The sequence below is a fragment of the Panthera onca genome, chromosome B4 (assembly GCF_046562875.1).
Source record: "Panthera onca isolate mPanOnc1 chromosome B4, mPanOnc1 haplotype 2, whole genome shotgun sequence".
Lineage (NCBI taxonomy): Eukaryota > Metazoa > Chordata > Mammalia > Carnivora > Felidae > Panthera > Panthera onca.
This window is the reverse complement of record NC_138345.1, coordinates 63,649,213-63,662,865: the sequence shown is the minus strand read 5'-3', so window position 1 is coordinate 63,662,865 and position 13,653 is coordinate 63,649,213. Positions and strand designations below refer to the sequence as shown.

The 13,653-nt window shown below is 35.2% G+C and overlaps 1 protein-coding gene across 1 annotated transcript in view; it reads left to right on the top strand.

Moving 5' to 3' along the window:
* AMN1 (antagonist of mitotic exit network 1 homolog) overlaps window positions 1–13,653 on the top strand; it is a 59,575-nt gene that overhangs the window by 22,152 nt on the left and 23,770 nt on the right. The window contains exons 2-5 of the mRNA XM_060657995.3: window positions 542–674; window positions 4,181–4,325; window positions 7,093–7,310; window positions 7,635–7,691. Coding sequence (XP_060513978.1) covers window positions 542–674; window positions 4,181–4,325; window positions 7,093–7,310; window positions 7,635–7,691 — 553 coding nt within the window. The remainder of the gene's footprint in view (window positions 1–541; window positions 675–4,180; window positions 4,326–7,092; window positions 7,311–7,634; window positions 7,692–13,653) is intronic.

Here is a 13,653-nt window from a genome sequence, read left to right as displayed (position 1 = left end):
GATATGTTGGTCATATGGGTCTTGGTTATTGCCTGCTCTGATAACCCTACTCTAGGCATATACAACCCTGGTTGTTATCTCCATGATTTGTACTATTTGTGCAGTCTTTATGGTCATAGTTCTTTCATGATTTCATTACACAAATAATTTTTAAGAAAAATCATGAAAAGTTTGCTGCATGAATAGATAAAACTTGTCAATTAACAGGCCCTAGCTCACTGTTTATTTAGGAATATGTAACAGAAATGTTAGTAGTATGTCTTAGGAATTAGAGAAAAACTTAGGACTTAGGAAAAACTTTTTTTGACATTTAGAATGCATTTTAGTAAATGAGGTATGCTGAGAAAAAAAATGTGAGGGAAGAGCCTCTGGTCCACAACTGAGTACACGCTAGGCTTTTAAATCTTACCAAGCTTATGTTGCAAATATTTATATTAAATGTACACCCTATTTATGAAAGGACTAAGTGCTAACAAACAGCATCAAATATTAGGAATCAGTATAGGTACCATGTAATTTACTGTATTGTTTTGTATTTCAGATGCCTTTGGTGCTTCATGAAGAATATTTCCAGATATATCACAGACATTAAGCCTTTGCCTCCAAACATAAAAGACAGACTGATTAAAATAATGAGTACCCAGGGGCAGATAACAGATTCAAATATAAGTGAGGTAAGAGTATGTATATTTGTAAAGCAAGCATATTATATTTTACTATTTAGATATGGTTTCAGATTTTTAGAGCAATGGCATATAGTAGGTTTAGTAATAATGGTTTTTTTTAGGTTTAGTAATAATTTCAAAATATAATAAAACATTGGGGTTCTTTTTTTCTCTGCATATAACCAAATGTTTATGTGTAATAGTTACTTAAAAATCTTCTCCCACCATTCTTTCATCTGCTTCCCTTGTCTTCATTATACCAGCACCCTTGATCTCTACATTTTTTTAAAGTTTTAAGCTTTTTGAACTATTATAGCTCAATAAGTCTGGAAAAAGTTAAAATGCAGGGTGAATACACAAATGGCAAAAAAAAAAAAAAAAACCCACAGTAAGAAATATATGTTCTATTATGCCTCTGGTACACAAACCACATTTACATGTAACATACTGTGTGCAGTACACTTGGATATTTTCTATTTTGTTCTATTATGTCTTATTTCAATTTACAAAAATGTTGATCAGAGTCCACTAAGTTGATTTTATCCACTCATGGCTAACAATCAGCAGTTAAAAGCCACTCCTGTAAACTCATTCTTCCGGATACCTCCCTCCTGCTAACTAATACTCACTCTCCCTCCTTACAGCTAAGCTAAAATTGGCTATTCTATAAGGCAATAAGTATAGTAAAGGCCTCCAACCTGATTTGAAATCCTAGCTTTGCCACTCTCTAACATTGAGCGTCAGTGCCCTTAACTATAAAATGGGTTTGTAGCCATCATCACTGTCTTCAGAGACTCTAGTCTAGACTAGACTAGTCTACTATAGAAACTCTGGTTCTAACTACCAACTGCTGACTTTAGTACACATTCTGCCCAAAGCCCGGAATCAAAAGGGAACAAACTGTGGTGATAGCACTCCAGCATATGACTGTCCCTGTGACCTCTCTTTGTAATTGCACTTACATGTGCCATTAGTGTTTCTTTTAACAGCCTGAGGTACCTGTAGTGCTTTGATTTCTTCATGTTAGCTTGCACTGGAACATAGACATTTTAGTGTTGCAGTCTGCTTGACTCAATGGAGGTAGAATAATATCCCCAGGTTCTTACTGCCAGTGGTTCTGTGGATATATATAGTTTGTGTATGGCTCACAGAAGAAACATTATGAAACTACAGAAAATTGATGCTTTTCCTCATTTCCCCACTATCCCCATTTTGTTCTAACCCTTTAGCTTATATTGGAGTGGCTTAAATGTTCATTTTATGACAATCCTTAATATTCATTTAAACTTCATTTTACCTGAATAGGAAAGGGCTAAGGGGTGAATGAGATAGAGAAAAAACAGAAGTATGCTTTCTTTAGTGCTCTCTCTCAAATCCCTGTCCTATAAAATGGAGTCCTGCTTATGAAATTATTCAAAAAGCCAGATCTAACATCTGTTGCAAAGTTGAATGCATCATTGGATGGCTCTTTTTGAAATATTTCCTAAATATTTTTATAGTTAGATGGAGGAGGCCTTTCTAAACATGACACCAAAGTTAGAAACCAAGAAGAAAACTATTGATGGATTTGATTACATAATAATATGAAATTTCTTACTGCAAGAAGAAAAAAAAAGAAAGTCAAGTAACAAACTAGGAAAAATATTTGCAATACACATGTAATTCTATAGGTTTGTTATCTTGATAACAAACCAATAAGAAAAATCAAAACAAATACTAAAACAGAAGAATCAGGAAATACTCAAAGGAAAAAATATAAATCACTATCAGTGTATAAAAGTATATTTAACCTCATTAGTAATAAAAGTCACAGTTTGTCTTTCAGTTTGGCATTGCCAGAGACTTAAAAAATAATAATACCCAGTGTTGACAATAGTGTGGGCAACAGTCACTTTTGTCTCCTGTTGGTGGGAGTGTGAATTTATAAAAACCTTTTAGGAGGACAGTGTGGCATTAACTATCAAAAGTCCTAAAAATGTACTTACTGTGGACTCAAAAATTTTAGTCCTAGTATTTTTTCCAGTTTTATTGAGATATGATTGACATATAACATTGTGTAGGTTTACAGCCTACAACATAATGTGATGATTTGATACATTTACATATTGCAAAATGATTACCACAATAGGGTTATTTAGCATCTGCATTTACCATTTACTTCTGACATGAATCCCAAGAAATAATAATCAGGAAAGTACATAGGTATGCTCATCATAATACCATTTATCATAATAGTTGACAGTTACATATAACACATAAGCGAGACACCTTTGTCACAAAATATTCTACCAATTTTAATAAAGAGGGTATTGAGGCACATACACACACACACACACACACACACACAAACCAGAATTGGATCACACTCAAAGGGTTCAAACTCAGGCAGTCTGCCTCCAGAGGACATGTTCTTAATCACTATACTATATTGCCTCCTAACTCAACCTAAATGTTCAACTGAAGTGTTTGTCAGTGTAGGATGCATTTAATACATTATGGTGCATTCATAAAATGGAATCGTATGTAACCACAATAAGTTGTTTTTGTAAAAAGTGCTCATCTTATATATAATCTGATCCCATTTTTCTTCAAAGTTGTTTTGTTTTTTTTTTTTTAAGTCAAAAAACACCAAAACTAAAATGCTTTTCTCTGGGCATTGGTATGATGGGTAATTTTAGTTATAGTGGATAAAATCATAGCCTTTGGAATTGGAAAGACCTGGTTTTCAATCTTAGCTCTGCTTCTTTTTTGCTGTGTACTTTGTGTTACTATTTAAGCTCTGGATGCCTCAGTTCCCTCCTTTATAATATGGTAATGACGAATCTCTCAAGAGTGTTTGTGTGTTTGAGAAAGAGAGAATACTAAATGGCATCATGTATATAATGTACTTAGTACTCTTCTTATTTTTATAATTTTTCTATATTGTCTAAATCTTTTCAGTAATAATACATTACTTTTACATTCAGAAAAGTAAAGTTAGTTCTACTTTGGAAAAATAAAGTAAAAAGAACGCCCAAGAAAAGAGCTCAAAACCCTTTGAAATTGATTTGCTATATTTGTTGCTTTCAAGTAAACATTCAGAAATACTGGGTCTGCTTGTACTAGCTCCCAATAAGAATGAAGGAGGTAAATGTTGTAGATAAGTAATATTCATATCCTATAACCATTCAGTGTCTAAGTGATTAAAGACTCATACCTGCTGAGCAGAGGCATGTAGCCAGGATCTCTAATAATAGTCAGGATCTACTGAAAAAAGATAAGCACATGCCACCACCTCGATCCTGCTTCTCAGGTCCCAGCAAAGACTTTGGGGATGCTAGAAGCTGCACCTCCAGTTAGAAGTGGGCTTGTATTTTTCCTGCCTTACATATGTGTCTCCACACAGATATGTCTTTGTATTCTTTGCTACATTTTCCATCCACCATTTATCTGATGGGACCACCAAAACACTGAATATGGAATAAACATTTATATTCATAGGAAAAATTAATTTTTACATCATGTATTTTTTATAGATTTTACATCCTGAAGTCCAAACTCTAGATCTACGGAGCTGTGATATTTCAGATACTGCTCTCCTGCACCTGTGCAACTGCAGAAAGCTGAGGAAATTAAATTTAAGTTCCTCAAAAGAAAACAGAATTTCCATAACTTCAAAAGGTCTGTTTGTTAACACTGAATAAATTGGTAGACTACTATTCCTCATCTAGTATAATTTTGGAACAAAGAACGGGAAGGAGGGGTAGTAAATTTGTCAAAAGTGAGTACAAAGATATCAAAGAAACAGAAACTGTATTTATCAATAAAAATATTCAAACTAAGGGTGCCTGGGTGGCTCAGTCAGTTATATGTCTGACTTCACCTCGGGTCATGATCTCACGGCTCATGGATTCAAGCCCCATGTTGGGCTCTGTCTTGGCAGCTCGGGGCCTGGACCTTGTTTCAGATTCTGTGTCTCCCTTGCTCTCTGCCCCTCCCCCACTCATGTATATATATATATGTGTGTGTGTGTGTGTGTGTGTGTGTGTGTGTGTGTGTGTGTGTGTATATGTACATATATATATATATATACACACTCTCTCTCTCTCTCAAAAATAAATAAACATTAAAAAAAATGTTTAATATTCAAACCAAGCGAAAGAATCCAAATTAGAGTTCCTGCTTATAATCTTTGCTGAAAGTTAAGAATACACTAAGTCACTACTTGCAATTTAAACATATTTTTTTTAATTTTTTTTTTTAACGTTTTTATTTATTTTTGAGACAGAGAGAGACAGAGCATGAACGGGGGAGGGGCAGAGAGAGAGAGGGAGACAGAGAATCAGAAGCAGGCTCCAGGCTCTGAGCCATCAGCCCAGAGCCCGACGCAGGGCTCGAACTCATGGACCGTGAGATCGTGACCTGAGCTGAAGTCGGACGCTTAACCAACTGAGCCACCCAGGCGCCCCTAAACATATATAAAATAAACATGGATGGACACCTCTGTATTTTAAATATTTTTCCTGGTATAATAGAATAAGAAATGACCAGTTCATACTTTAAGGCTTTCTTGAGGCTTACTTTAAGCCTTGAGTCTTAAGCCTTTAAGCCTTAAGGCTTACTTTAAGGCAAAATTACAACAGAAAGTTAAATCATCATCAGAGGAAGGTTACTAAGCACTCTGCTATCAGTCTGTACAATGCATAGTTTATTTTTTGTTTTTATGTCTTTTGATTAAAAAAAATTTTTTATTGGAGTAGGGTTGACATACAATGTTACAATAGTTTCAGTGGTACAAACTTAGTGATTAGACAAGCCTGTACATTATGCGAAGCTCACCACAAGTGTTGCTTCCCTCTGTCACCATGCAAGACCATTACAATACCATCAACTATATTCCCTACGCTGTACCTTTCATCCCCTACAATGCATAGTTTTTAATAGCCAGTCGGACTGCATTTTTCAGTGTCACTATTGCATGAATTACAGAGTTTTGGCCCTTTTTTTCTATCAATATAGAATTTTAACCTTTCCCTTCAATATAAGAAAGAGAGACTATCAATGGACGAATGGATAAAGAAGATGTGAGATATATATATATATATATATATATATACACACACACACACACACACACACACACACACACACACACAGTGGTATTACTCAGCAATCAAAAAGAATGAAATCTTGCCATTCACAGCTACGTGGATGGAGCTAGGGGGTATTATGCTAAGCAAAATTAGAGAAAAACAAATATCATGACTTCATTCATATGAGGACTTTAAGACACAGAACAGATGAACATAAGGGAAGGGAAGCAAAAATAATATAAAAACAGGGAAGGGATAAAAGCATAAGAGACTCTTAAATATGGAGAACAAACAGAAGGTTACTAGAGGGGTTGTGGGAGGGGGTAGGGGCATTAAGGAATCTATTCCTGAAATCATTGTTGCACTATATGCTAACTTGGATGTAAATTTTAAAAATAAATTAAATTAAAAAAAAAAAGAGGGACTGATTTGTCTAGCTAGGTTTCTGGAAAGTTTTGTGAGTAGTTGGCTATATTTTGCAGTCATCTTGGTTAGCAAGTTAGGCTACCTATAATATTACAAAGAAGCTTAAGTTTTTTAAATGTTTACACAAATAGTAACTCACTAAAAAGAACTTTCATGCTGGACACTGATAAATAAAATAAAAGTTCTTTTGGGGGGTAAAAAAAATAAAAAATCAAAGATCTTAAGATACAGAGAACAGTAAAAATGACCTACATATGAATTTCCCATCTTCCCTTTTGTGTATTTTGCTCATAAAGCTATCTTTTAACACTGTTGTAATGTGTGTGCATGATTAAAAGGCCCAGGATTCCCAAAGTACTCTCATTTATGTGGCTCATTATCATGTACCAGTCTCCAATGTGCATTTACATCAGTTTAATTGGATTTAAGAGTCAAAGGGGGAAGAGAGAGTGCAGAAACATATGTATGATTCCTAAGGATAACAATGAAAACTATTACCTAAGACATTGGGGCAATTTAACTTTTGATTTCCCTTCAGAGTCCACAAGAAAATTAACTTTATTACTTTAAAACTTTTGTTTTAACAAAAAGATTTATCTACTATTTAATTGCCTAATTTGGTTCTGAATAACTTTTGGCTGTTTCCTAAAGGCAAATCTACTTGTCAACAGTAAAGCCTTGCCATTCATTACAGATATTCTGAATGATATACTACAGACTCTGTAGAGAATTCCTGAAACTTTCCAAAAGAGTTTTAATAATGGCAGCATCACTGGAAAATAAGTATATCCTCACAGACGGACTACTTTACAAAAGGCTAGCATACAGTTGGATACATCAATACTGGTGACTGCTAAAATGAAAATCAGTCACATTTCTCATATACATGCATATATAGCTCATTGATACATAATTATGTTTCCCCTCAGGAATAAAAGCAGTGGCTTCCTCCTGTTCATACCTGCATGAAGCTTCTTTGAAAAGATGCTGCAATCTCACTGATGAAGGAGTCCTTGCTCTTGCACGTAACTGCCGGCTACTAAAGATCATTGATTTAGGTGGCTGTTTAGGTATTACTGATGTGTCCTTACATGCATTAGGAGAAAACTGCCCATTTTTGCAGTGTGTTGATTTCTCAGCTACGCAGGTAAATGAAATACAGACTTACTATATAGAGACTGTATGTGTTTGCCCAGTGAACTTCCATGACTCATCAGAAGAGCATAATTAATTCTTTTGGTTGTTGTTGAATTTGTTGACTACCTCATGCTTCACTGTTTATATAATTGCAATATAATTTGGCACATTTCCCTCAATTATTTTAAGTAAGGGTGAAAAAGATAAGTGTGGCTAAAACACATGTTTGCTAAATGGGAGGCGATAAAACTATACATAAATGATTAATAATATTTAGAAAATTTAATTCCATCTTTCCCATTTGTGTGCTGTGTTGCTTTTTCTCTTTGCTTAGGTGTCAGATGATGGGGTGGTTGCGCTTGTTAATGGACCTTGTGCCAAGAAATTAGAGGTAATTTTTAAATATCTATGAAGTTGGTGCTGACTAAATTCTTTATATTATCATCAGAAATTATTTTTTGAATGTAGCAAACAACCAATGCCTTATAAATTAGGTGTTTCCATGGCATTATTTTGATTGGGTTTGCTTTGGGTTTTTGCCTCCACCTCTTTATTTCCAGAGTGAAGAAAAACAGTAAAGTTAGATAAAGCATGCTTCAAATAAAAACCCATTCTGCTTCTAACAAAAGGTCTCATTTTCCATAAGTTTTAGTTTCTAACACATTTAAGGATAATCTTATTATGGGTAAAGATTATGAAAGTTTATCAGTGTAAAAATTACATTCTTTAGAATCTTCATTGCCAGGACTACTTAGTCCCTTACTATTCTATTTTCTTAATATACATGAAGGGATTCAGAATATGCCAGTCACATAAAACTTATTTTGAGCTAAAGATGTTTAAAAATCAACAGATGCAGGTGCCTGGGTGGCTTAGTCAGTTAAGCATCCGGCTCTAGATTTCGGTTCAGGTTGTGATCTCATGGCTAGTGAGTTCGAGCCTCACATCAGGCTCTGTGCTCGCGGTGTGGAGCCTGCTTGTGATTCTCTCTCTCTTTCTCTCTCTCTCTCTCTCTCTAACCCTCCCCAGCTTGCTCTCTTCTTTCTCTCAAAGTAAATAAACTTTAAAAAAATCTACAGATGCAAAAAGAGGCTTTGTCTGAAACACACACACACACACACACACACACACACACACACACACACCCCATCTGCCTAAAAACAGAGACTTCCAAAAGCATTCAACTGCCTCGAACCCCTTTCAAGGAAGACTACCCAAAACCAGGAAGATTGCTTCCATCACTGGAGGAATCAAATGAGAAATTAATAAACAAACATTGTCACAAGACTATCATACCTCCTTTACTCTCTAAAGGCCCATTTTGTTTTCCCTAAAAGTCATCTATTTTTCTCTAAGTGTCCTATCTCCCCCTCCCTTTCTCCTGTTAAGATGATATATAAACTCAAAATCATAGCCATTTCTTTGAGCCACTTTCTTTGTGAGCTAGTGTGTGAATAAACTTTGTCTTTTCTCTTGTTAGTCTGTCTTTGTCAGTTTAATTCACAAGCTCCCAAAGATAGAACATAATAGAATAGAGAAAAAGTTTTCCTCCCCAACAGCTGCATTGTACAGCTATTTAAAAAACTCCTAAATTAATGTGCAGCCCTTCCATTCAGTGACTGATGTGGCACCTATAACCTGTTTCTAAATATATTAAGAAGCCTTTTATCCCAGGATTTTGGTTTCTGCCTTTCCCAGTTTATAGTGGGGGTTTTTAAGTCTTATTAATAAGCCACATCAAATGTTTTTTGGAAGTAAACAGGCTGTAAATGAATTATAAATGTTAATACTAACTATCATAATAGAATAGCAGTGCCATGCTTTTGCCCAAATATTTCTCCTTGAGTTATTGCCCTGAGATAATTTTTTTGTTTTTATATCTGCATGCTGCTTGTATGTATGTGTGTTTGCATGTGTATGTGTATATATACATACATATAGCATATATATTTTTACAAATCCTTTGATTAGCAAATTACCATATTTTCTTATACCAAGTTCCAAATTCCAAATTGCATCCTAACTGTAGGGGTAATAAACTCTGCCATAACGTTTACTGTTTGAAATACTAACATTTGTTGAGCACTTACTATATATTACATACTGTTGCCTTATATTCATTAGGTTATCTAATTCTTATAACAACATTATCCTATAATCATCATAATTTTTTTTAAGTTTAGAGAGAGAGAGCATGAGCAGGGGAGGGGATAGAGGGGGGCGGGAAGGGAGAGAGAGAGGGAGAGAGAGAGAATCTCAGTCAGGCTCTATACTCAGCACAGAGCCTAATGCAGGGCTTGATCCCATGACCCCGGGGATCATGACCTGAGCCACAATCAAGAGTCAACACTCAACCAACTGAGCTACCCAGGAGCCCCCATCATCATTTTTAATAAAGTTCCCAAACAGTTAACACAGTTTACCATTCCCAAATAAAACTACCAGGAAATTAGATGTTATGCAGTGATAGGAAACATACCGGCATATTTACTTCAGTGTTACAAAACTAGGAGCACCAACCTAAGCAGACTTAGGAAGAGATTCAGGAACCAATAAGTGTTGGCAATTATACTGCCATATCATTCAATTTTTCATATTTTCAATCTTACAAATCTTATTTCTTTAAGTGCCAAAATATTTCAATGGAAATATTTCTAAACTTCATTAGAAGTTGGGTCACCTGGGTGGCTCAGTCAGTTAAGCCTCTGACTGCAGCTCAGGTCATAATCTCACCGTTCAAGCCTCACATTGGGTTCTGTGCTGAGAACTCAGACCCTCGAACCCACTTCAGATTCTGTGTCTCCCTCTCTCTGCCTCACCCCGACTCACACTCTGTCTCTCTCTGTCTCTTAAGAATGAATAAACATTAAAAAAAATTTTTTTAAAGAAGGGGCACCTGGGTGGCTTAGTCGGTTAAGCATCCAACTTTGGCTCAGGTCATGATCTTGCAGTTCATGAGTTCGAGCTCTGAGTCGGGCTCTGTGCTGACAGCTCAGAGCCTGGAGCCTGCTTCAGATTCTGTGTCTCCCTCTCTCTCTGTTCCTCCCCTGCTCATGCTCTGTCTCTCTGTCTCTCTGTCTCTCTCTCTCTCAAAAATAAACATTGAAGAACTTAAGTCCTTCCTTAAAGTAAATATACTTTGACTTTTGTCTGATAGCATCTAGTATTTATGTGACCACAATTTCTGGCTCATTGAAACACAAACTTTTTCATCTTTTTTACTGATTTTTCTCTTGTGGGCAATATGTATTCCTACCTTTTATCACATGCTCTGTTTTAATCTCTTGCTTTTTATATGTTCTCTTCCTGGAAATTATATTATCAATGTTACTGAATTGTTTATAACTTGAAAATAAATTTGGGGATGCCTGGGTGGCTCAGTCAGTTGGGCATCCATCCTGCCCTTGATTTCAGCTCAGGTCATGATCTCATGGTTTGTGGGATTGAGCCCAGCATTGGGCTGTGGGCTGATAGCATGGCGCCTTCTTGGGATTCTCTTTCTCCCTCTCTCTCTCTGCCTCTCCCCTGCTCATGCTCTCTCTCTCGCTCTTAAAATAAATAAATAAGCTTTAAAAAAGAAATAAAGACAAGAAATTTGATTAAAAATCTAAGGACTTCAGGTACCTGGCTGGCTCAGTCAGTAGAGTATGCAACTCTTGATCTTAGTGTTATGAGTTCAAGCCCCACATTGGGAATAGAGCTTACTTGAAAGAAAGAAAGAAAGAAAGAAAGAAAGAAAGAAAGAAAGAAAGAAAGAAGTCTAACAACCTTTCCTAAAGACTGAGAAACAGTTATACAAACTTATGTTACAACATTTATTGAATGTCATGATTGTTTTTGAAATTTCCGTTGATTTAAGTTCCCAGTGGCAGAGACCATTTTGTTCATCATTTTATCATCATTTTATCCCTATGTATTACTGCAGTTCCAGGCACATGATAGTACCTCAATAAATGTTATCATATTGACTTTATATTACAGTCATTTTGTAAGTTTCTACAGTCTTCATCGTTAAAAGTTTTTTTCCTGTAAAATTTCATTTATTCAACAATTATTTATTAAGCACTTGCTATGTTCTAGGCATTGGTATATCAGAGAACAAAATCTGTTCATACAATGTATCATTCCTTAGTTTAATCATTTTTTTCTGTTATTGGTAATCCAGATTATTTCCAGTTTTTAACTGTTAGAAATAGTCATATGTTGGGGCTTACAAATTTTTTCTTCCATTGCTGTAACAAACCCCAAAAAATGGAATCAGTGGGTCAATAGGTATAGATATTTTAATGCTCCTAAATTCATATTGTAAGATTGTTTCCTATAAAGGTTATGTTGTGAATTCACAATTTTGCCAAGACCCCAGTTTGCAACATTGAATCTTTTTTTTTAAATGCCTTAATATATTTTAAATGGTACCTGGGTGGAGCGCTATTCCTTCCATCTGTTCTCAAATTGTATTTCTTTGTCCGTATCCTTTGCCAATTTATATCATAGGCTACCTTTGCCAGTTTATAACAGAAAATGTTTTTTTCCTCAATTTTATGAGTTTTCGGTATACGCAGGTTTCCTTTATTTACAAGATATGATTGATTATAATATGCACACCAACTTAATATCAACTTTTTGGAAGGAAAAAATATTAATGCCATAAATAAATGTGTCAACCATTATATAACCTTACTTCCAAAATTCTTTTTTTTAAGTTTGTTTGTTTGTTTAGAAAGAGAGACAGCATGAGTGAGGGAGGGCAGAGAGAGACAGAGGGAGAGAGAGAATCCCAAGCAGGCTCTGCACTGTCAGCGCAGAGCCCAATGAGGGGCTCAAACTCACAAACTGTGAGATCATGACCTGAGCGGAAATCCAGAGTCAGGCAGTCATCCGACTGAGCCACCAGGGTGCCCCCTTACTTCCAAAATTCTTAAAATATTTTTTGCTGTGGTCAAATATACACAATGCAAACTTTACCACTTTAACCATTTTTAGTGTACAATTCAGTGGAATTAAGCACATTCACATTATTGTGCTGCCAACACCACTATCCATTCCCAGATATTTTTCCTCATCCTACAGTGAAACTCGTTACCCATTAAAACAGTAATTCCCCATTACCCCTTATGCCCAGCCTCTAACTATCTCTATTCTACTTTCTGTCTCGATGAATTGCCTATTCCAGATAACTCATATATAAGTGGATCATACAATATGTGTCCTTTTGTGTCTGACTTATTTCATTTAGCACAATGTTTGCAAGGTTTATCTCTGTTGTTGCACATATCAGAATTTCGTTCCTTTTAAGACTGAATAATATTTCATTGTAGATATATGGTATATTCATATATATATGCAGAAACATGTGCATGCTTATATATGAATATATTTGTATATGTATGCTTATGGGTGTGTATATATAAGTACATAAACATTTTGTTTATCCATTCACCTATCAATATTTGTTTCTACCTTTTCGCTATTATGAATACTGCTGCTATGAGCATAGGTATACAAAAATATGTTCGAGTCTTTGCTTTCAATTCTTTGGGCATTTACCTAGAAGTGAAATAGCTGGATTATATGGTAATGCTATGTTTAATTTTTTTAACGAACTGTCATACTATTTTCATAGTGGCTGTACTATTTTATATTCCCACCACCAATGCAGAAGGATTCCAAATTAAAACATCAAACAAGGGGTATATAATATTTCAAACATATGAAAAAGTATAGAAAGTAATATAACATAAACCTGTGGACCAAACACTTGAATTTTAACATTTTTTTTAAATTTATTTATTTATTTTGGAAGAGAGAGCATGAGCAGGGGAGGGGCAGAGAGAGAGGGAGAGAAGAATCCCAAGCAGGCTTCATGCTGTCAGCACAGAGCCCGACGTGGGGATCGATCCCATGAACCATGAGATCATGACCTGGGCTAAAATCAAGAGCTGGATGCTTAACCGACTGAGCCACCCAGGCACTCCTTGAATTTTAACATTTTCTGCACTTACGTCAGTTCCTTGTTAAAAATTATATGTTACCTGTAAAGTTCCCATGACATTCATTCTCCCTTTCTTCCTGCAGAAGTAACCACTGTTCTAAAGATGCCTGTGTATTTATCCTTGTGTGTTTGCATACTTTATCTATATATGGATAGAAACATATAGATATAGATCTATAAACAAGATAGAGTATTGTCTTATGTTATAAATTTTCAAATGATAGCTTCATAATATATGTGTTCTATTACAATTTGCTTTTTTATTCAAAATTGTTTAATTTTTCAAGCTTTATAATTTGCATACAATAAAATTTACCCATTTTAAGTGTAATGAAGTTTGATGAATTTTGGTAATTGTTAT